The 25,279-nt window shown below is 48.6% G+C and overlaps 1 protein-coding gene across 2 annotated transcripts in view; it reads right to left on the bottom strand.

Annotated features, from left to right (window-relative positions):
- The window catches only part of LOC140426462 (protein Niban 1-like), a 255,171-nt gene that overhangs the window by 71,708 nt on the left and 158,184 nt on the right, over nt 1-25,279 (bottom strand). For both annotated transcript variants that reach the window (XM_072511270.1, XM_072511269.1), the window contains exon 6: nt 13,463-13,578. In XM_072511270.1, coding sequence (XP_072367371.1) covers nt 13,463-13,578 — 116 coding nt within the window. The remainder of the gene's footprint in view (nt 1-13,462; nt 13,579-25,279) is intronic.

Here is a 25,279-nt window from a genome sequence, read left to right as displayed (position 1 = left end):
ACGCCGTTTCCGGAGAATTTCGCCCAATATCTCAGTATAATGAGTCTATGTGATAAATTATGCCCTTTCTCTCCCCAGGTCCACATGTTACATTTTTTTACACATTAAGATTGTGATTTTAAGCTTGAAACTAATCCATCTGATGCTGTTTAATTGTAATCACCATATTGGAAAGTGCAGGCTCAATCTCATATACCATCATGCTAGCCTTTGGGGGCCTGAGAATATTTTGGTGAATCTGCTTTGCACTCCTTTCATGACCAATATACCTTTCATAGGTTTGTTCAGAATTCTACAGAGCACTGTAGATGTGACCTAACCAGGGGTAACCATACTTCCTTAAAGGCAACGATGGGGTTCTAGCCCACCAGTGAAAGCCCCTTCATTGGAGTAGACTTGCCACATTAAGTGCCAATGAAGCACTTAGCAGCCAGCAGCGGACATTGCCCAGGATCAAAGACATGGGGTGGAGCCTGCACTTTCTGATCGCAGGCAGTGCCACTCGGGACAGTGGTAGCTGCTGGTGATGTACCCACCAGCGACCCAGAATCAGCAAGGATGGCTTGGGGGGGAAGAGATGTTGGAAGGACATGTGTTTGGCTCTCAGCAAGACCCCCCAACTAGATTCTTTGATCAGTCCTGACAGTGAGAGACTCTCCCCTCCCCCCACCCCTCCCTCAACCCCCAGGAGGGTTTGCTTCTCGGGCCTCTGCATGGCAATGGTCCTGATTGCATTAATGTTCCACTTAAGGCCCTCAATTGGCATTGGGACAGAGGCATAAAGGCAACGTGGTTCCCACCCTGCACACAATAGCAGAACTAACAATATGGCTTCACAGTGCCAGGGTCCCAGGTTCGATTCCGGCTTGGGTCACTGTCTGTGCGGAGTTTGCACGTTCTCCCCGTGTCTGCGTGTGTTTCCCCCCGGGTGCTCCGGTTTCCTCCCACAAGGCCTGAAAGGCGTGTTATTATGTCATTTGGACATTCTGAATTCTCCCTCAGTGTACCCGAACAGGCGCCGGAATGCGGCAGTTCTCCTGCCAGCTGGCAGTGCCATCTCAGCACATTGGCAGCATCAGACTGGTACCCAGGTGGCACTGCCAGGGTGCCAGGCTGGCACTGCCAGAGTGTCCAGGTGGCATCAGCAGTTCCAGGGTGCCACCCTGCCCAAAGGGCATTCACCTGGGGGCTTCCGATCCCTTGGGGGACCCATACAAGTGCTGTTCCTTCTGGTCCTCATTTGTGGAGTCTAGTACATAGATTACATAGAATTTACAGTGCAGAAGGAGGCCATTCGGCCCATCGAGTCTGCACCGGCTCTTGGAAAGAGCACCCTACCCAAGTACAGTGCGGCGCTCGCCACAGGTCTCCGAGGTGAGGGAGATTGATCCCACGCCTCAGGGGCTGGATTCTCCGCTGGCGGGATGCTCCATTTGGCCAGCAGCCCGGGGGTTTCCCGACGGCGTGGGGCTGCCCCACAATGGGAAACCCCATTGACCAGCCGGCGTAACGGAGCATCCCACCGGTGGGGTAAAACAGAAATTTGGCGCGACAGGGCTGAGAATCCAGCCCCAGGTAACTCGGGAATCTGCACAATAAAGTGAAACTAGCTGTTTGCTTTAATAAGCAGATGTACTAAACAGAGATACTGTCCACAATGGGCGGGATTTACATCGCAATCGGGCGAGATTGGGTAAGATCTCACAAGGCGTTGCAAGCCGCATAGATCCCGGTGGCGGGTCTCCCAGCTTCTATTGGCCTCGCTGTGCCGTGGCGAGCTGCTTTTCGGGAGACGTGTACCCATTAAATTGAAAAGAAATCACTTATTGTCACAAGTAGGCTTCAAATGAAATTACTGTGAAAAGCCCCTAGTCGCCACATTCCGGCACCTGTTCGGGGAGGCTGGTACGGGAATTGCACGCACATCTACAGGCATTCCCTCTCTACAACTTCAGTTAGTCCCTAAATATATTCAGTTAGATTTGTTAAACAAAGGGCAGCACGGTGGCGCAGTGGGTTTTCCCTGCTGCCTCACAGCGCCGAGGTCCCAGGTTCGATCCCGGCTCTGGGTCACTGTCCGTGTGGAGTTTGCACATTCTCCCAGTGTTTGTGTGGGTTTCGCCCCACAGCCCAAAGATGTGCAGAGTAGGTGGATTGGCCATGCTAAATTGCCCCTTAATTGGAAAAAATTAATTGGGGACTTTACATTTATTTTTTAATAAAGGTTTGTTAAACATGACCAACCCTTTACCAACTCATTTTGTCAGTCCCTATTCTGCTCAAATATTTGATGACTTACTGCAGCAAATATTAAATTAACAGGTCTAAAGGTTCATGGTCTTTCTCGCTCCCTCTCTCAACCCTTTCTTAAATAAAAGTGTTACATTTCCAATCTTCCAACGAAAGGGACAACTCCTGAATCCGGAGAGTTCTGGATGATTATGGCTGAAGTATCTGCAATTTCCACACCTACTTCTTTCTGAAGCCGGACATGGAACCCAGCAAGTCCTGGAGGTACTCGGTGGGAATCTCTGGTCCCCCAGGTCCGTGTTTCCGTGCGCAACTCCCTGGCGGCACATTCCTATCTTTCCGCCGCTTGTCAATGGGATTTCCCATCGAAACCACTCCACACCAGCGCAAAACCCTCTTGCGGGGGAGGGGTTGCTGCCGGCAGGAAAAGTGAATCCCAAGGACCGGAGAATTCCAGCCCCGCATCTTTCCCAATACTGCTTTTTTGCTTACATTAAAGTTTGTGAGTTCCAGTCCTAAATTTATCATTTGTTTATTTTGAAAAGCCAGATATATTATCCCTTTCCTCTACGGTGAAGATTGAAACTAATGTTAGGATTTTGCTGCAAAAGTCAAGAAATAGATGTCGGGACCATTTCTGATTCTCATCCTGGCTCAATTTTATGGGAAATGACTCATTAATAGCAGGTCACCTCTGAGTTAGACAGCAGGCAGGAGGCTCAATCAGGAACCAAAATGTCGGGAAGGCTGGCAGTCTTCATTATGGCTGCAATGGGAGTGCAGCTCAGGGACTGGTGTGTGAGGGGAAGCATCTCAGATAGAGAGGTGGGCAGGAAGGGGTCGGAATGATTTCCTTAGTCCCTTAACAGTGTCAGTGGAAGTGAGCTCAAAGAGAGGCTACTGCATTGGCAGGCCTTCAATTGCCCTTCACTGCAGGCTTCCCAGTCTCTTCCAATTATTTACCAATCTCATAAAAGTGGACCTGGTCCTCCTCTGACACATTCATGCAAGCCAGCCATGCATTCTGCAGGGATCCCAGATGCCTCTGGGAAAACTGGAATTGTGTGGAAAAATGCAACCTGATTACCTAATCACCTCCTTAATTGGCTTCTGCAGGCAGCCATCTCTGCTAATGCCACCCCCAACGAAAGTGCAGAGAGTTAGGCAATCTTTATGGAGCAGAGCAGGTGGGTTTCTCCGCCACTTTTCCAGCCCCATCCTCATCATCTCCAAGATGCTGGGAAAATTCCTGCTCAAGTAATTACTGAACAAGGCTGTCATTTCCTTATTTTCAATTTTCAAGTGCCCACATTGCTATTCACTACACTTCTTCCTCCAATACAACAGGATAAATCACAAAAGGGTTTAATTTTTGGGGTGTTTTTGCATTCAGTCATTTTCCTGCTTAAGAAATGCTCTTGAATGCTGTTAGTCTCTTATGCTTAGTTTAAGAGCCAGGTTAATTACAGTCTCTTTTCCCCAACTCCCAAATCTCAAGCCCCTGCAACCGCCCCCCTAATGAGGGGCAGGCAAGTAACAATAATCACAATCCCATTTGACAGCTGCTGAAGAAAGTTGCCAAGTTTTCTTTTGAACCAAGAACAATTGTATTCCTACGACAGAACAAGAAAACTTTGGCCCCCCACGTCCACATAACTGCTCAATCCCATTTTGAGTAAAGCAAGAGGCTTCACAGTCAAACATACATCTGTTTCCTATTGGCACACCATCATTTTTCTGCAAAAAACTAAGATAGGGGGAGACGTGGTCCCCTGTAACAGTAAAACAGTTTGGGTAGGGTTAGCACTGGGGAAATGCATCGCAATCTGGACTGAGATTAACATCAAATGCCAAAAAGCTGATCAAACCTTCAGTATGGTGACTAGGTCCCAAATTCACTGTTGGGTTATATGAGTAATCCAGATAGAGGAACAGAAGGTCACAGTCGTGGATGGATAGAGACAAAGAGAATGGAAGAGAGACACATGGGGTGAGACCCTAAGCTCTGGAATTCTTCCCCTAAACCTATCTCTTTTTCCTCTCCCCTGTCTCTCTCACACCTCTTTTAATGAATGCCTTAATTCCTACCTCTTGTATTAAGCTATGATCAGCTGTCCTATTGGTTCCTTCTTTATTTTAGTGATAGCTCTTATCGTCTGATTATGCCAATGTGAAACTTTGGGACTTCTTACAATGTTCAAGGTGCTATATACTCCACTTGGAATACTGGAAGCAGTTCTGGGCACTACACCTTAGGAAGGATATTTTGGCCTTGGAGGGAGTGCAACGTAGGTTTACAAAAATGATACCTGGGGTTACAGGGGTTAAGGTACAAGAAGAGATTACACAAATTAGACCATTTTTTGCTCGAATTTAGAAGGTTAAGGGGTGATCTGAGCGAAGTATTCATGATACTAACAGGAAAGGCTTGGTTGGTAAAGATAAACTATTTGCAGATTCTAAAACCAGGGGGCATAGTCTAAACATTAGGGCTAGGCTGTTCAGGAGAGATGTTAGGAAATATCAAAGTGGTAGAGGTTTGGAACTCTCTCCCACAAACAGCAGTTTAAGTTGGATCAGTTGTTAATTTTAAATCCCAGATAGATAGATATTTGCTAAACAAAGATATCAAGAGACATGGGCCCATGGCAGGTATAAGGAGTTAGGCCATAGATCAACCATGATCTCTTTAAATGGTGGGACAGGCTTGAGGGGCTGAATGGCCTACTCCTGTCTCTATGTTCCTATAAATAAAAGCTACTCTTCCCACTAAAAGGCAGTTGATGACTTATAGGGCAGGATTTTGTGAGCCCATTAAGCGCGGGCACAAATCCTGCAAAATATCACGAGAGGCCGAAAATGGGATTTGCGCCGGTGAGATTTCCGATCGCGATGTCCCTGGGCCCTCCCATATGACCTGATCAGGTTCACGCCGAGAAAGGGCGCAAACCATATTTGCATCAATTTTAATGCATTAAAATGCACATTGCGACATTAAAGCCGAATCTTCAGACCTCATTAAATCTTCCCACCCAACTGACATGATGACACGCGGGCACAGATAATTCCTGCTTTTTAAAAATGGGAAGGGGGCACCATGACCTCGGAGAGGGAGGAAGGAGGAGAGTACCTCTCTCCACCTAGTACCAGGGAGCCCAAGGGGATGGAGCACACTGCCCAGCTCTGGGGTGGTGGGTAGGGGGTTTCAAGACTGTTGGGTGGGGGATGGGTACTCGGGGGCCTCCGGGATGTGGGTCGCGGCGGTTGTGCGTTGCCCTGGAGCCCGCTGCCTTTGTTGTTTAAACATTTCGTAGAGCACTGTGTCAGTCTGCAGCGTGTGTTAGTAAAGTTGAATGAGCGCTGAGTTAGTCAGCTGTTAGTGGGGGTATCGGGCTCCTGTGGGTGCAGGGTTCATGAGGTGGGGGAAGGGTGTGATGAGACTGAAGGACACGGGCCTAATTGGCTGAGTGAATAAGACCCCGAAAGAGAAAGAAACATGGTGCACTGTCCAAGTGTCTTAAGTGTAAAGGTCTGACAGCAATGAGATCTCGGGATGATGCAGCCTGAGTAAGAAGGGTGCCTATTGGCCTTACCTATGCCTGATGCAGAAAGTAATTGTGCCCTCTAACATTCCTGAGACTCAAATGCCCATCAAACTAATTGGCTCTCATGTGTTAACCCTTAACAATATCAGTTTTCCACATTCTCAAAGTCAAAAAGATACTCAAAATAATTCAAAGTCAAGGAGCGGGGTAATAACTCATGGTTCAAGGATAAACACTTGGGTGCATGGGTTCGAGAGGGGCTGTCTGCATAAGTGCCAGTCCCCAGTGCTTACCATTGAGGATCCATTAGCCCTCAGGATGGACAGAATGCCGTCCATTTGCCGTGCCCATGAGGAATGAAACCTCCTGTCAGAACCCTCAGCGATGTAGAGATTAAGAGAGGGGACAAAACTCTGGTGCGGCCGCATTTGGAGTATTGCGTGCAATTCTGGTCGCCGCATTATAGGAAGGATGTGGAAGCATTGGAAAGGGTGCAGAGGAGATTTACCAGAATGTTGCCTGGTATGGAGGGAAGATCTTATGAGGAAAGGCTGAGGGACTTGAGGCTGTTTTCGTTAGAGAGAAGGTTAAGAGGTGACTTAATTGAGCCATACAAGATGATCAGAGGATTGGATAGGGTGGACAGTGAGAGCCTTTTTCCTCGGATGGGGATGTCTAGCATGAGGGGACATAGCTTTAAATTGAAGGGAGATAGATATAAGACAGACGTCAGAGATAGGTTCTTTACTCAGAGAGTAGTAAGGGCGTGGAATGCCCTGCCTGCAACAGTAGTGAACTCGCCAACACTAAGGGCATTCAAATGGTCATTGGATAGACATATGGACGATAAGCGAATAGTGTAGATGGGCTTTAGAGTGGTTTCACAGGTCGGTGCAACATCGAGGGACGAAGGGCCTGCACTGCGCTGTAATGTTCTATGTTCTATGGGAGGCCAGAGGTGATTCTGAAGGGGCAAGGCTGGGGCCAGTGAAGCAATGGAGATGGAATGGCACCTGAGATGTGAGTGAGTGATAGTTGCTGGATAAGGTTTAGGACAGGCTGTTTCCAGGACCCGGAGGTCAATGGGTGAGGGGAGGCTATGATGTTAAGCAGCTGTGGCACCAACCAGAATGTTTCGCTCTCTCATCCCTCACAGTTACTGATAAAGATCGGTATGGAGCCAGTGGAGCTGTAATTCTGCTAATTACAGCGCTGGAGGAGCACAGACTCCAGCAGCAACGAGCAGCGGCGGCACCCAGGCAACACCCAGTTCCAGGAGACCAGTGGCCACAGGCCAGGCTCAAGGGCCGGAGGCAACAGAAGCAACACAGGGGTACGAGTGCAAAAAAGGAGACCGAGAGCACACAGGACCCATGATGTCCTTCATGGAACTGTCAGACAACATGTGCCGCAAGAGACTCCACCTCACCAGGGAGACATTATGTCTAACTTGCTGCCATGTGGAGGTGGAGGGCACCACATCCCTGTAGCTGTGAAGGTAATGGCAGTCCTCAGCTTCTACGCGACGGGTAAGTCCAGGGCTCTACAATTGCCCTGGCATTTCACAGTCATCTGTCCATAGTCTATGTGAGGGCATTAGACTTCATCCATTTCAACCTGGGCCAGACCCAACAGGATAACAGAAATTTGCAGAATTTGTCACCATCGCTGGTCTGCTACAGGTGCTGGGGACGATCAACTGCAGTCATGTCATCCTACGTGTCCTGTGGAATCAGCGAGTCCCATTCATCAACAGGAACGGGTTCCACTCCCTTAATGTCCAGCTGGTGTGTGACCACCAGATGAGGTTCATGCACATGTGTGCACGTTTTCCAGGGAGCGTGCATGATAGCTACATCCTTGGACAATTGCATATCCCTGGAATATTCACGGGTCGACCAAGGCTGCAGCAATGGCTTGTTGGGGACAAAGGATACTCACTGAGGTCTTGGCTGCTGAAACCAGTGTGGAGGCCTGAGACCGAAGCAGAGTCCCGCTACAACAAGGCTCACAGGGCTACCATTTTGTGATTGAGCAATTCATCAGGCTCCTTAAGATGCACTTCCGCTGCCCTGACAGGTCTGGTGAGGCCCTACAGTACAGTCCCCAGAGGGTCTCCTGCATCGTGGCAGTCTGTTATGTCCTACATAACTTAGCACAGATGTGGGGGGCGACCATGTTACAGATGAAGGCCTGGAGGAGTGGAATGTCACCTCGAATGAGGAGGAAGGCCAGGAGAGAGCGGAGGAAGAGGCCAGAGAGGAGCCAGAGGATGGAGGACAGGGAAAGGCAAGGATTTGCATGGGCAGAAGGACCATGGCTGCCCTCATCACTTCCCACTATAGGAACACCACGTTGTCCAACAGCCCAAGATGCCCCCCCTCAAGACAGTGCTAACCCCTCCACGACCATGAAGGAAGGTCACAGTAAGTCTTAGTCATCAGAGTGCTGGGCCTGGGGAGTCCTTGTGCTCGCTGGAAAATGGAGCAGGGTGACGACTCACAGTGAGGAAAGCTCTGTGATTCACCTCAGCTTTTGCCTGTGTCTGGCTCCTGTCTGTCTTTTGGCAGCATGCTGACTCCCCGGCTCATGTGCAAGTGAAATTCGGCCCTTGATACTTTGTCACATAGCACAAGAGGGGGATTAGGGTGAGGGTCTCAGGCTCAGTGATTAATGCTCAAGTCCTTTCAGGAATTATGTTATGTTCACGATAAGTGGGCCTAACCAGTTGCCTGACTTTGAGTGCCTGTGAAAAGAACTGTGTCCAGATGGGATGAAGGGCTATCCCACTGGGAGAAGGGTTAATGACGATGAAACCTTAAATTTGTGACCAAGAGTTTTTAATATGGTACGCGCATTTGCGACATTTGATAAAGACCCCCAGCTATCTGTTCACAACCTCACCCGTGCCAACTCGGTGCTCCTACAATTCCTTAGCCTTGCGAACCCTCCCACCATGTCTAGCTGTATTCCCAGTATGTACACCAGAAGTGGAGACGCCTGCTGCCTTCCATGCCCTGTTGCCTGAGACGCGATTGGCAGGCATCCTGTGGAGGGCCGGGACCTGGAAGCCTCGGCCTGCTCTCGGGTGGCACTGGTGCTGCCGTATCACCCTGTTCAGCCTGCTGTCCCTGAGGTGCGCCAGTATCGGGAAGGGGAAGATTCAGAAGGTTCTCCTGGGAGTGGGCAGCACGGTAGCACAGTTGTTAGTACTGTTGCTTCACAGCGCCAGGGTTCCAGGTTCAATTCCCGGCTGAGACCTTCAGTGTGCCCGAACAGGGGTCAGAGTGTGGCGGCGAGGGGATTTTCACAGTAACTTCATTGCTGTGATAATGTAAGCCTACTTGCAACACTAATAAAGATTATTGGGTGGAAGGCCCCGAGAGGTGCTCCAGTGTTTCCTCCTCCCTCCAGGTGCTCATGGGCCCCTGGGTTACTCCATGGGCTGGAGTGAGGTCTGGAAGCCTCGATTTCATCTGGCGCTGCCAGTCCTGGAGCTCCGTCATTGTCTGCACCATGGTATTGAACCCCTCAGCCATGGTCTTTGGGGAGTGAGCCATGCCTCAGAGTTCAGTAATCATTGATCTGACATCTTTCCTCAAGCTTTCCATTGTGGACACCACCCTTGCAGTTTTGGCCTGGGTGCCGTGCATTGCTGGCAACATCTCCTGCAAAGGAGACTTTAGGACTCCTCGATTCAACCTCGCAGTCACAGGAATGTCGCTGACAACCCCTCTTGGTTTCCTGGCTCTGCCTTTGCATCTTAAGAAGCTGAGGGACAAATATGTCCAGAGGCACAGTCCCTGCCTGGGGCGCAGCTGTGTCTTGGGATCCAGCAGACCTTCGACTGTCCGGTCCCTAGGACGTTACTGCCTCCACCTCATGTGCATCAGAAGCAGTGTGATGTTCCCCAGAAAGTGACCCAGAAGCCTGACTGCCAAGTTCACCCACTGAGGTGTGTTCCTAAAGATTGCGATCCAGATCACCCCACCGGGACTGGCGGGAATCACACCGTTTTTCTCGTCAAAAATAATACGTTGTCATTTTGGGGGAAAATGCTGCACATAATTGTTTCAAATCTGGAACATTGCAGATTTGTATAACTCAGCTAAGGCAGTTTATATACATCTTTCATTACAGTGTAAACAATCCCAGAATACTTGCAAATGTATTCACATGGCATCCAGTGCTAGAAGTCATAATTGTAGATGAATGAAGTGTGCCACTCTCAATCAGATGCTCTTGTACTTAGTAACTCTTTACCTCCTGCAAACCATTCTAATCAGTTGATTGTTTTCAAACTTTTCCTCAAGTGTTTTCCTCACTGTACAAGGTACAGTGACTGAGGGGAGCTCAGTGAATAGGCCCCGTAATACTAAAAGGAATAAAACGGGAAGTAAAAACATAAATGGTAAGCGACACGGCAGGTTGTTACAGGAAGATATGGGTTCAACGACAAGGAAAATTAGGAGAAAAGTTAAGAGGAAATATAACTTAGGAGCGGTTACTGATCAAGGTGTTCAGATTCAAAACAGAAGTATAAAAGCCAACATAAGTGTACTTTACCTGAAGGTAGTAGTCGGAATAAGGTAAATGAGTTGATGGCGCAAATCATCGTGAATGACTATGATTTAGTGGCCATTACTGAAACATGGTTAAAGGATGGTCACGACTGGGAGTTAAATATCCGAGGGTATCAAACTATTCGGAAGGACAGAGTGGATGGTAAGGGAGGTGGTGTAGCTCTGTTTTTAAGGATGACATCTGGGCAATAGTAAGGGATGACATCGGTGCTATGCAGGATAAGGTTAAATCAATTTGAGTGGAAATCAGGACTAGTAAGGCGAAAAAGTCACTGATAGGAGTAATCATAGGCCACCAAATAGTAACATTATGGTGGGGCAGGCAATAAACAAATAAATAACTGATGCATGAAGAAATGGTACAGTGTTATCATGGGGGATTTTAATCTACATGTCGATTGGTTTAACCAGGTCGGTCAAGGCAGCCTTGAGAGGGGTTTATAGAATGTTTCCGTGATAGTTTCCTAGAACAGTATGTAATGGAACCTACGAGGGAACAAGCGGTCCTAGACCTGGTCCTGTGTAATGAGATGTAATGAGACAGGATTGATTAATGATCTCCTAGTTAGGGATCCTCTCGGAAGGAACGATCACAATATGGTAGAATTTAAAATACAGATGGAGGGTGAGAAGGTAAAATCAAACACCAGTGTTTTGTGCTTAAACAAAGGAGATTACAATGGGATGACAGAAGAACTAGCTAAGGTAGACTGGGAGCAAAGATTTTATGGTTAAACAGTTGAGGAACAGTGGAGAACCTTCCAAGCGATTTTTCACAATGCTCAGCAAAGGTTTATATCAACAAAAAGGAAGGACGGTAGAAAGAGGAAAATCGACCATGGATATCTAAGGAAATAAGGGAGAGAGAGTATCAAATTGAAGGAAAAAGCATACAAAGTGGCAGATTTAGTGGGAGACTAGAGGACTGGGAAATCTTTAGGGGGAACAGAAAGCTACTAAAAAAAACTATAAAGAAGAGAAAGATAGATTATGAGAGTAAACTTGCTCAGAATATAAAAACAGATAGTAAAAGTTTCTACAAATATATAAAACAAAAAGAGTGGCAAAGGTAAATATTGGTCCTTTAGAGGATGAGAAGGGAGATTTAATAATGGGAGATGAGGAAATGGCTGAGGAACTGAACAGATTTTTTGGGTCGGTCTTCACAGTGGAAGACACAAATAACATGCCAGTGACTGATAGAAATGAGGCTATGACAGGTGAGGACCTTGAGATGATTGTTATCACTAAGGAGGTAGTGATGGGCAAGCTAATGGGGCTAAAGGTAGACAAGTATCCTGTCCCTGATGGAATGCATCCCAGAGTGCTAAAAGAGATGGCTAGGGAAATTGCAAATGCACAAGTGATAATTTACCAAAATTCACTAGACTCTGGGATGGTCCCGGCGGATTGGAAATGAGCAAATGTGACACCACTGTTTAAAAAAGGAGGTAGGCAGAAAGCGGGTAACTATAGGCCAGTGAGCTTAACTTCGGAAGTTGGGAAGATGCTGGAATCTATCATAAAGGAAGAAATAGTGAGGCATCTGGATGGAAATTGTCCCATTGGGCAGACACAGCATGGGTTCATAAAGGGCAGGTCGTGCCTAACTAATTTAGTGGAATTTTTTGAGGACATTACCAGTGCGGTAGATAACGGGGAGCCAATGGATGTCGTATATCTGGATTTACAGAAAGCCTTTGACAAGGTGCCACACAAAAGGTTGCTGCATAAGATAAAGATGCATGGCATTAACGGTAAAGTAGTAGCATGGATAGAGGATTGGTTAATTAATAGAAAGCAAAGAGTGGGGATTAATGGGTGTTTCTCTGGTTGGCAATCAGTAGCTACTGGTGTCCCTCAGGGATCAGTGTTGGGCCCACAATTGTTCACAATTTACATAGATGATTTGGAGTTGGGGACTGAGGGCAATGTGTCCAAGTTTGCAGACGACATTAAGATAAGTGGTAAAGCAAAAAGTGCAGAGGATACTGCAAGTCTGCAGAGGGATTTGGATAGGCTAAGTGAATGGGCTAGGGTCTGGCAGATGGAATACAATGTTGACAAATGTGAGGTTATACATTTTGGTAGGAATAACAGCAAAAGGGATTATTATTTAAATGATAAAATATTAAAACATGCTGCTGTGCAGAGAGACCTGGGTGTACTAGTGCATGAGTCGCAATAAGTTGGTTTACAGGTGCAACAGGTGATTAAGAAGGCAAATGGAATTTTGTCCTTCATTGCTAGAGGGATGGAGTTTAAGACTAGGGAGGTTATGCTGCAATTGTATAAGGTGTTAGTGAGGCCACACCTGGAGTATTGTGTTCAGTTTTAGTCTCCTTACTTGAGAAAGGACGTACTGGCACTGGAGGGTGTGCAGAGGAGATTCACTAGGTTAATCCCAGAGCTGAAGGGGTTGGATTACGAGGAGAGGTTGAGTAGACTGGGACTGTACTTGTTGGAATTTAGAAGGATGAGGGGGGATCTTATAAAAACATATAAAATTATGAAGGGAATAGATAGGATAGATGCGGGCAGGTTGTTTCCACTGGCGGGTGAAAGCAGAACTAGGGGGCATAGCCTCAAAATAAGGGGAAGTAGATTTAGGACTGAGTTTAGGAGGAACTTCTTCATCCAAAGGGTTGTGAATCTATGGAATTTCTTGCCCAGTGAAGCATTACGGCTCCTTCATTAAATGTTTTTAAGATAAAGGTAGATAGTTTTTGAAGAATAAAGGGATTAAAGGTTATGGTGTTCAGGCCGGAAAGTGGAGCTGAGTCCACAAAAGATCAGCCATGATCTCATTGAATGGCGGGGCAGGCTCGAGGGGCCAGATGGCCTACTCCTGCTCCTAGTTCTTATGTTCTTATGTTGTTCTTATGTTTTCAGTCTCACAGGCATAAGCAGGAAATCATCCAGGAAGTACCAGAAAAATATACAGTCTAGACACAAAAAAATTATTAGTCTTGGGGGAAAAGGGCTGAACATGATCTGGGAACATGAGCGGACGCAGAGACATTGCATGGGGCATGGTGTTAATGAGATGTGACAGCAGTGGTAATTATTCATTTACAGACTCACCAATGCTTCGTTGCCATGATTCATTTCCCAGGATCCATAATGGCCTTTTTCCTGCCTGAAGAATTGAATGGCTTCTGCAAATGCTTGGACTTCAAACGAACTCTGTTTTGCAAATTCTGAATTAAAAAAAGAAAGTTACAAGAATTACATTTACATTAAGATTTGTGACAAGTGTCTCTTCGAAAGCCTTTTGGGGACCGAAGGTAAGTAGCGAATGCTTCTCCATGTGTGGGTTAAGGGGTTGGGGGTGGAATTGGCAGGCAACTCACCCCCAATAGCTCTGTTGCCAGTTCAGGTTACAGAGTGGCCTGGGAGTAATATAAGCTCATTTAATAGTCCGACCATTCAGCAGCAGATATAGTGTGAGTTCTGGAGTCAGATACAACATGATATAAACGTTTGAGGGAGAAATACTATTTTCTTTTAAGAAATACCAAACATAGCTGGAGAAATTAATTTGGGGTCAACATGTTCTGCATCATTTATGCACTTATCCACTGAGCCACACCAGGAATGAATTATATTTGTAGTAAAATATATCTTCAGTTTGTGGATAAGATTGCTATTGCACATTTAGCTCATTTCAATCTTTTGCCGTGCCTTTTCTAAATGACAGGTCAGCATGACATTTCCCAGTTAAATGCAAGCAACAAGAGAAATGGAAGGGGATGTTTTGCTGAAAAACACGCATGTTCTGAGAGTGCTGAAATTATTGCAAATAAGACCACTCTGGTTAAACGAGAGGCAAGTTACCCACAGCTGTCATTCAATTCCATTGATGACATTTATGTGGTTAACATGGACCGAAGTGAAAATACTCTCCACAGGTTTCTTGCTTCTTCGCAGAGTTCATACGGAAGGATATAATGTCATGATTACACTATCATGTGCGTCTTTTATTAAGTAGGCCTTCTTTAAACTGCATAACAGGAAACTCTTGTGGCACCATTCTCCCACAGCTACGTTGGTCAGTTGTCTCTGCTCATCTGGAGATTGATTCAGAAAATGGAGAATTGCACAGAATACCAATTTTCCACATACAACTGGGTCCAAAGTCAAAGGAGAATGTTAGCAAGACAAATAGACAATTTTTCATCAGGCCTGGAGAACACGAACTGTCTGCATGCCCCTGTCAGAACAGAATTTTAGCACAAAAGTTTGAATTGCATTTAGCAGTCCAACCAGTAAAATTTTCATAGAATGTACAGTGCAGAAGGAGGCCATTCAGCCCACCGAGTCTGCACCGGCCCTTGGAAAGAGCACCCTACTTAAGCCCCACTCCTCCATCCTATCCCTGTAACCAACCTAACATTTTTGGACACTAAGGGCAATTTAGAATGGCCAATCCACCTGCACATCTGTGGACTGTGGGAGGAAACCGGAGCAGCCGGAGGAACCCGACGCACACACGGGGAGAACATGCAGACTCCACACAGACAGTGATCCAAGCCGGGAATCGAGCCTGGAGCTGTGAAGCAACTGTCCTAACCACTATGCTACAATGCTGCCCTTGATCTTTGCAGCTGGCAGCAGCAAGATCCATTCCAGGTATATATATATAACCTTCTTTCCTAAGAAATAGCCACCTTTAATTGTAGAATGAGTTGTGGGATATCCATGTGTCAGGAGTGTGGGCATGATATTTTTGCATTCATAAAGAATCAATGTAAAATTGAAAGATCGATATAAGGCAAGCACTGCAATTCTTTTGACCGTGAAATATAACTAATGTCGCAGAAACTTCCCCAATAACAAATACATCACTTATAATTTTGGTCATTGGAGCCAAAATGTATATTAGAAGAACAAAAAAAAGAGTATTTTTAAAAAACATTTTGTGAACTTTTAAGTTATTTCACTCCCCACTCGTCATCTCCTTGAGTCATGAAAGACTTGGTGCAATAGGAGGATGGATGAATACTCTATTCTCCTCCTCTCATCCCACTAATGCCAGTTTGACTTATCCACTGGATGTCCAGGATGTGACTTTCTCCGAGATTCTCTGGCTGTCTATCTTCATGCCCCCTACATTCCCTCGCACACAAACATAGACGCACACACACTTAGGAGGAAATTACCTTCCCCTTTCATTGCCCATGTGCAGAGAAGGGCTATGATCTTAAACTGACATTACAGCAACCCATAGTGCCAGCCACTGTAACTGCGGTGTCATTCACAGTCGGTCATCATGCCATTATTCCACTTACTTTATAGCTATGCATTACATTGTGGCACTCAAACATGGAGTATAATGTGGGAAAATGTGAGGTTGTCCATTTTGGTTGGACGGATAAAAAAAAAAGCACATTATCTAAATGGTGAGAAATTGCACAGCTGAGATACAGAGGGACCCGGGCGTCCTTGTGCATTAATCGCAAAAGGTTAGTATGCCGGTGTAGCAAGTAATTGCGAAAGCTAAAAGATTGTTATTTCTTATTGCAATGAGAATTGAATACAAGAGTAGGGAGGTTATGCTTCAGTTATACCAGGTATCGGCGAAGCCACAACTGGAGTACTAGGGAGTATTGGTCGCTTTATTTAAGGAAACTGTAAATGCACCAGAAGCAGTTCAGAGAATGTTTACTGGATTAATACCTGGAATGGGCAGGTTGTCTTGTGAAGAAAGGCTTGTATCTGCTGGAGTTCAGAAGAGTGAGAGACAACTTCATTGAAACATATAGGGTGCGATCCTCCGGCTACACTGCACCTGAAAAACGGCTCACCACGGCGCAGTGTGGATGTTGAAAGCCGGGAGACCCACTCCCGGGATCCACACAGCTGGTACTCTCCCCTCCCCTCCCCTCCCATATTGCGTTCAGGCTAGGGCAAGATCGGGGATTCTTTTGGGGGGTTTGGAGATCGGGTTGCCATTTAAAAATGGCATCTTGATCTCTCGCTACCACGGGGAGTCCCAGCGAGCGGAGCTCCCCATTGTAAAAAATGGGGTATGTGCAGCCTCGGCCGCGCGTTCCCCGTACAGGCCCCCTATTCAACGTGAGTCGTGTTGAATAGCCATGTATTTCTCGGCACTGCGAGTGCGGGGAAACACGCAACCAAACACACTCGCTCAGGGACTTTATTCCCTTTTGGGAAGATTGCACCCATGAGTTCCCGAGGGGTCTTGACAAGGTGAGAGTGGAAAGGATATTTCTTCTTGTGGGACAAGCTAGAACTAGGGGCCACTGTTTACAAATAAGGGAACAACCATTTAGGACGTAGATTAGGAAGTTCTTTTCTCTCAGAAGGTTGTGAGTCTTCAGTGGTGGAAGCAGAGTCTTTAGATATTTTTAATGTGGAGGTAGATAGATTCTTGATAAGCAGGGCAGTGAAAGGTTATAGGGGTAGGCAGCAATGTGATGAAATGACATCATCCACCATCTTATTGAATGTCAGAGCAGGCTCGAGAGGGCCAAGTGGCCTACCCTAATTCATATGTTAGTATAAATGTGTGTATGTACACTTCAGTATTTACAATAACATTATTTCAGTAATTTGTTTTCATATGGAAGATGCAGTTTGTGACATTACCTGTGTGGTAACTTGACCACAAGAAAGGTAATTGAATGTGTTCTAAAAGTTAAATCTTCTTTACTTTAGAAAACATTTTTAAAAAATGAAAATTTAGAGTACCCAATTCATTTTTTTTCCAATTAAGGGGCAATTTAGCATTGCCAATCCACCTACCCTGCACATCCTTGTGTTGTGGGGGAAAAACCCACACAAACACGGGGAGAATGTGCACACGGACAGTGACGCAGAGACGGGATTCGAACCTGGGACCTCGGCGCCATGAGGCAGCAGGGCTAACCCACTGCGCCACCGTGCTGCCCTACTTGAGAAAACATTGAGGTAATACAGTTTGGCTTCAGACACCAGCAGCAGCTAAAGATATTTCTACACAAGCTCCTCGTGGCTAAACTGAAAACTCGCACTCCCAATGACATCACACGTGCATGCAAACTTCTGTTAAAGACATCCATTTACATAATCAAATAGGAAGGTGCTTATTAAGATACTATTAAAACACTCAACAACCTGTAAAACGTCTCAAAAATAGCACGTTTGTGAAAATTGTAGTGGTCTTGACCCTGCTTCAGTCTGAATTAATGTGGTCCTAATATTGTCACAATGCTGAGAACTTAGGATAACAAGTAATTTTGCTTCAACCCAAGTATTAGATACTCAAAGCTGAAATCCAGCTCATAATATGAACAAACTCAATTTGTATCACTGCTGCTGTTTCTACGGAATTGGCCTTGACAATCTATTCGCTCCATTGGAGCTAAACATTTGATGATGATTTTTTTTCCCAGATACCTAAACATTCAATAAGGCTTGCAGGGCATGCATGCTCATTGCATACCAGAAGTGTACCACCCGTACCACCCTTACCAAAATTGGGCTGCGCTGAAAAATATGGAGCGGGATTCTCCAGTCCTTCAGCCGTGTTTTCCTGTGTGTCGTGCCCCCGCTGGCCAATGGGTACGCTGCCGGCAGACCGGAGGATCCCGCTGACGGAGAATTCTGCTGGGGTCTACACTTGGCCTAAACATCATTCCTTGAAGAGATGGCTTGAGTAATTTTTTAAAAAATACACCTGAACATGTATCCAAAGTAGCAGGAGGGCTCTGAAAGGCTGTTGTCAGTCCTCACTTGGCACCCTCTGTCCAGGCAACCCGCACCCCCCATGCCAGGCTCCTGATGGTGTCTCCTCGTTCCTGTTTTCTCCTCTCCCAAGGCCTACCTAAGACTACTGCCACAAGCACAGCAGCCTAAAATTGAAATCATCTCAACCAGTGAGCTGGGTGAAGAGGCCCAGCGACCATATGTACCTTGCCAGTCTCACGTAAATTAATACCAAGACCCCATATCAATTGTGCCCTGAATCCACCCATTTCAGTGCAGGGATTGTTTCCTGTGCCCACTATTTGCCAGCCCGCACAATCTATGTTAGTATTTACAAGCAATTTAAATATTCGATTACTTCTCATAAATACAATGCCCCTTTAAAACATAATGACCTTGGTAGAAACTGGCAGTCAAGTTAAACAGAGGCCTGTTTGTGGTGGTTACAGGATTTGTGTGCAGGCTGAAGATAAACCTACAGTTTATTCCAAAACAAGCAAATGACCTGAACACTGGGTCATCCATGTTTACTGTAAAGGAACAGACCATCAGGCCAAACGCAGAGCAACTAATCTGGAGCACTTCTGGATTTTAAAGGCACACACTGGTGACTAAAATGTGTTGACTTAGTTAAACAATGTGGTTTTTATCATTTTCTCCAGTCTTATAAGTCATTATTCATTTTCCACTGCCATTTTCCAGTACAAGCTGAGGTCAGAAATTTGGGTGGGACGTTGTAAGTGCTTTACAGCAATGACACAACTGTTAACCAAATGGGAAGGCAATCAAGCTGGTGGTGCATTGTTCAGTCTTCAGCGCAGGATTTTAAAACAGTGGACGATTATTGCTTCGACTTGAATGGGTTATTTTGCTTATGCGAAAGAATATGGGAAAGCACTCCGGATAATCAACTTCAAACGGAGTCAGCAAACAGGGATACAAACAAAATAGGCTAGTCATAAGAAAATCTAAAGAACAGAAACAAGAAGGGAACTGAGGCTAGACTTTGGTGCCTGCAGAACTGTGTTTAACTCAGTGCGGGGCACAGAGTGATTGCAGAACTGAGTGCTTCATAAACAGAATGTTGAAGCTGAATTGGAGTTGATGGGATTGAATGCACAGGCTGCCAAGTGCCAAGTCGGCCTGGACCCAATACCTGCCTCTGCGTTTCACCACGACGTTTAAATAAATAAAACATAATAATGTGCGGAATTCGACTTCCGGTGACGGCAGGCGGGAGGCGGCCACACAATGGAAGGCTCCCGTTCGGGAACGGCATTTTCGGGACTTTAAGCCCGGTCCCATGGTCCACGGAGGCGGCAAAAGCAGGAAGAAACAGTGAAGGCACAGTGAAGAAAAATGTCGAGGGTGAGCAAAAAATCATCCGTAAATAAAACAGCTGAAGGTCCGTCGAAGAGTGGAAAGGTCACCGCGGGGTCACCAAGGAAAATGGAGGCTGGAGCACCAGGGAAAGCCACATTGCTTACGGCTGAAGAAATAACTAAGGTGATGGCTGTGGAATTCAAAAAGCAGTTTACAAAATACATGGAGACAATGAGGAAGGAGATGAGGGAGGTTTTGAGTACGTTGGTGGAGGAGGCGATTTCCCCGGTGATGACGGCGCAGTGGCGGAGGTGCGAGAGCAAGGGGAGGCGCTGAAGGAAGTGGAGGAGACATTATTGCAGCACGTTGATCAACTTGCCTCGATGGGGAAGGAGATGCGGAAGGTGATGGACATTAACAAGGATCTGCGAGGAAAAATGGAAGACCTGGAAAACAGATCCAGGTGACAGAATTTGAGGATTGTGGGGCTGCCCGAAGGAGTTGAAGGACCGAGGCCGATTGAGTATTTTGCCGCGATGCTGGCAAAACTATTGGGGGAGGGGGAGGATCCCTCCCGATATGAACTGGATCGGGCTCATCGGTCGTGGAGGCCTGTACCAATGGCGAGTGAGCCGCCAAGGGTAGTGACTCTGTGCTTCAGTAGGTACAGTGTGAAGGAGAAGGTCCTGAGCTGGGCCAAGCAGAAGCGGGTGGTGCAGTGGGCTGGAGCTGGTATACGTGTATACCAGGACTTTACAGTGGAGCTGGCGAGGAGGCGGGCTGCCTTCAACCGGGTGAAGAAGGCACTGTACATTAGCAAGGTGCAGTGCGGCATTGTATATCCAGCGAAGCTGAGGGTGACTTACAAGCTCAGGGACTTTTATTTCGGAACGGCGGATGCAGCGGAGGAGTTTCCGAAGGCAGAAGGACTGTGGCAGAACTGAGAAATTAAGAAATGGCCATGTGCCGATGTGACCTCATGACTGACTGTATTTTCTTATTTTTTTGTTTCACTGCGTGCGGGTGTAGGGGCTAAAGGAGCCAATGTTGTAGAGATAGTGTAGGACAAGGGAAGTGATGGGACTTTCACTCGAAATGAGGGCTCTTTGGGGTGTAGGTGGATATGCGGGGTTTGTGTGCTAAAGGGGGATTTCTGGGCTTTCCTAGGGCCGGGCAAGGGGGAAAGGGACCCGGGCGGGGGCCTCCACGCTGGCCGGTTTAAGCCGGCCAGTGAACGGGAGTGTGATGGGGGGAGGGGCTGCGGCCATCGGAGCCTAGCAGAACAGGGTCCGAATGGTCTAGCCGGGGTGGAAAGTTGGGGGGAAAGGAACCGAGGTTGGAGGGAGGAGTTTTACAAGAGGCAGTGGACGGGAGGAGTTGGAGACCTGGGGGGTGGGGGTGGGGGTGGTGTACAACTCTTGGGTATCATGTACGGTACTCTTTCAGAGGTTGGATGGCGTTGAGTGTAGGGGGGGGGGGGAGTGGACTCTATAGGCCAATGGTGACCATTGGCGGTCCCAGACTCCTTTTTCTTTTTCTCCTTTGTTTTTTGTTGCCACCGTGGGAGGGTTTGTTTTATTGGATGCATATATTGACAGGTGGGCCGTTGTTTGGGGTGGTGGGAGGATGGGATCGTTGGTATTGTTAAGGGGATTGATTTTGTATTTGTTATCGTTTATTGTTTGCGGGTGGGGTGTAAATTCTGAACGAAAATGTGAAAATGGAGAATAAAAACATTTTTAAAAAAATAATAATGTGCGGAATTCAACCAAAACATTTCTGAGGCTCAATTCAGCTAAATGGGAACAAAGTCCCACAGCGAGCTCGTTTAACCGTGTGTTTTCCTGCGCCAGCAGTGACTCGTGTTGTGTAAGGGGCCTCAGTGGGGAACGCACAGCCGATAATGCACATAGCCCCATTTTGTCGACTGGGGAGGTCCACTCACTGGAACTCCCCAGTGTAGCGAGAGATTGGGACACCATTTTTATATGGTATCTCCAAGGCCACTGAAGCGATCTGCAACACACCCCCAGCCCGAACGTGCTATGGGAGGTTCACCTTGGCAGTGCCAATCTGGCACCCTGGTCTTGCCAATGCCAGCTGGCAATGCCACCTGGGCACGTAGGAGGCACTGCCAGGGCACCCCGCTGCCCGAAGGGCACGCAGCGAGAAACCCCCACAAGTGCCGTTCCGTCTAGCGCCCTTTTGTGGGGACCAGTGCTGAACGGCGCTCGCCCGAGGTCTCCGAGGAAAAGGGGATGAATCCCAAAACCTCAGGTACCATGGGAATCTGCACATTAGAGTAAGACTAAGGATGCGACTCTCCGGCCTCGTTACGCTCAAGCGAGAGCACAATGCAGCTGGTGAATTCCAGGTGTGTCCTCCAGAGGGTCACCTGACAGCCTTCGCGCCTCGTGGGTTTACCCAAGTCCCACGAGACGTCGGAGTCGGATCTCTGCCGAAAATGGGCAGACCGAATGACACTTGCGGAAGTAGGTCGTAAACTTACCTGCCCGGGATCCACTGGCCTCCCTTGATTCCCGGCCTCCCCAGGGAGGCTGCAGCCGGGCACAGATCAGTGCTGGTTCACACAAACGTGGATCGGGTGCAATGGCACTCGAGGGTCACCCGGACCATCAGAGACCCCTGGATGGTCAGAGTAAATGCAGAGTGGCTGCGCCCCCCCCCCCACGGAATGCGGGCACCTTGGTACTGTCCAGCTGGCAACATGGCACTGCCATCCTGACACTACCAAGGCACCCTGGTGGCACTGCCAAACCGGCAGGAGCACTGCCTGGGTGGGTGTCCAAGTGCCATGGTGGCACTGCCAAAGGTTGGACCAAGGGTGGAGGGAGGGTTTGAAGGGTGTGGGTGTGCAGGACAGGTAAGTAGGTGCCTCTGGGAGGTAAGGGGGTGACAGATGGGGGTCCTGGAAGGGAGGGGCGCTGTAAGGGAGTTGGGGGGCCGGAAGAGTGGGCCCCAGGGACTAAATAGCGGAGTGTCTTCACTTGGGGGGTCTAGGATAGTGCCATGAGCATGATTTTCCGGCCTTGTTACGCTCTCGCTCAAGCGAAACGAAGCCAGTGAATAGTGGGAAAGGTAGAAAACGAGAACCGTGGCAGGCACCAAACGGTTTGCGATGGAACCGGCCCGCTCCCGTAGGCAAAATCGGGATCTCGCCGTAATGTGGCGAGAAACCAATTATCACCACTTAAGCCCCATTTTGATACAAGTAACGGGAACCACCTATTATCCAACGGCCTCCAGTCATTCATCGGCCTCCCCAGCAAGTGCTCACGCTGGCGCCGATTAGTACTCCTTTTGAAAAACATTAACCTGGTGGAAGGGCTTCTTTGGGGAGCCAAGGAGGTGCGTAGCCATCTTTGCTCACAGGCAAAGCGCCTGAGGGCACTGGACTTGCTGCCCCAAGCTCAGGGGGTGGGAGGCGCTCGGCTGGGAATGGGGGACCCTCGGCAAGGGTGGGCTGCCATGGGAGGGGGAGGGGGTGGCGGAGAAGCCCTGGGGTGGCAACCGGGGGCAACCGCTCACGACGCCACCATGCCAATCCCTGGATTGAGTGTACTCATTCTGGGGGAACCCTTGACCCTGCCCGTCCACCCCAGTGACCACCCATAACGCCCACCGACTGCTGAGGCCTCTGGCCCTGCAGCTGAAGGCTATTGCTTATAGCGAATTGGCAATCGTTAAGTGAGCACTTCACACAACCCAAGTGGATCCCATGGCTGGGTGGTCCATGTAGCATGTGGGAGTCATTGCCTAGCATCCCAATCAGACTGTGAGGTCTGGACAGTGTGCCTGAACATTGCGGGAGGCAACACCACACACGCAGAAGCCTCTGGGTCCCACTCCTCCGAAGTGGTCTCATGGGAGCCAGGGAAGGGGGCCACCTCGCATGGACCGGCGGAGTCGGCTGGAGGACCTGTAGAAGAATGAACAGGTTGGTCAGTGGGAGAGATGGACCAGTCTGTCTGGCAATAACAACTCACGTGTGGCAGTCCACCTGAGTGGGGCCCTGTGGATCCCGACCCCTGATTCGGTGACCGCTTTGTCTTTGCCACCCCGTCATCTCCAGGGACCCGTTCCTCGAATGAAGTGAGGATTCTTATGACTGGTGTTGGTGTAGATCATTGAACTTCTTGGAGCACTGGAGGTCAGACCTCCTGGGATGGGACATGGGATTGGTGGTCGGCCCAACTCAAGTGGCACCCTCTCCAGCCTCCCAGGAGACCACGTCAGAGGTTCATCTGAGTTCCACCCTCTGATGGGGCTGGTTTAGCACAGGGCTAAGTTGCTGGCTTTTAAAGCAGACCAAGGCAGGCCAGCAGCACGGTTCAATTCCCGTACCAGCCTTCCCGAACAGGCGCCGGAATGTGGCGACTAGGGGCTTTTCACAGTAACTTCATTTGAAGCCTACTTGTGACAATAAGCGATTTCCATTTCATTTCATTTCATCTCGCAGCCAGCACCTGGTACGAAGTGGCAGGGCTGTGCATGTGCCGCCGACAAGCACGCTGGGCCCTCCGGCCCCAGAGGACACTCGCCAGGGGCATCGGCAGCCACGGGACGAGGTAAGCAGCTAGCTGCCTCCACCTCTGATGTGCATCCTGGGGATACACCTAGACAAAGTGGTAGAGCTAGGAAGGCAAAGCACTTCGAGGATCACTGAGGGCACAGTGGGGGGGGTGGGTGGGGGGGGGGGGGGGGGGGGGGGGGGGGTGAGGGTTGGTGGGGGTAAGGAGCAGAGTATGCGTTGGGGGAGGGGGGCTTTGTGGGGGGAGGGAGGGAGGGTGGGGATAGTGGGGCGGCAGCATAGGGATAGTGGGACACGTGTACACTTGGGCAGAAACATCAAAATACCCTCAACACAACTAGTATGACGCCTCTGGCTCTTTGGTCCACGATGCAAGCCAACCACCAATCCCATGTGCCATCCCCCCCAATATGCCCCCTCCTCCCCCCACCCTATTAACCCTGCCCATGCACACCCAGCTGTGGATATGTGGCCGGGACTGGGGCACATCGCCTGGGTGTTCGGAAGTTGGCTGCTGCACCTGTGGTGCTGCCTCCTGCAGTGTTCAAGCACAGTCGCCATGCATCAAGTGCGATTGGGATGCTAGTCAATGAGCCCACATGCTACATGGCCCGTCTACCCACGGGTCCATTTGGGATGTGGGAAGTGCTCACTTAATCATGATTGCCAATTGCCAGAGGCCTCTGCAGTCAGTGGGATTGGTGGGTGGTCGGTGGGGATAGGCAGGGGTTGTGTTGCCCCCGGTACTGTAACACACGGTACAGGGGTTGGCATGGCGAACCCACACATGGACGCCCCCTCCCCCCCGCCGATATCCGATATCCCCAGCTCCCCCATTGCAGCCCACTCCCAACCGGCGCTGCACCCCAGGTTGCCCCCCCCCGAGCACAGGGGAAGCACGCCCAGTGCCCCCGGGCTCATTGCCTGTGAGCAAAGAGGGTACTCAACTCCCCGGCTCCCCGCAGCAGCCCATCCACCAGGTTCACATTTTTCAAAAGGAGTATTAATTTGTGCCACTGTGACCACTTCCTGGGGAGGCCGTTGGCGGGAGGCCGTCGGATATGGGGTGCACCATTAATTATATGGAAATAGGGCTTAAGTGGTGATAATTGGTTATTCGCCACGCTACAGCAAGACTCCGAGTTCAAGCCGGCTGGTTGCCTCGCAAATGTTGGCCCCGCCACGGTTCTCGTTTTCCACCTCTCTCGCTATTCAGTGGCCTCGGTTCGCTCGAGCGAGGGTGCAACGAGGCCAGAGAATCAAGTCCAATGGATATGGTGAAGATGACACAAGGGAAGCGATTCTCCCAAAAAGCA

Source organism: Scyliorhinus torazame, chromosome 7 (assembly GCF_047496885.1).
Source record: "Scyliorhinus torazame isolate Kashiwa2021f chromosome 7, sScyTor2.1, whole genome shotgun sequence".
NCBI classification, from domain to species: domain Eukaryota; kingdom Metazoa; phylum Chordata; class Chondrichthyes; order Carcharhiniformes; family Scyliorhinidae; genus Scyliorhinus; species Scyliorhinus torazame.
This window is presented reverse-complemented; position numbering and strand designations above follow the sequence as displayed.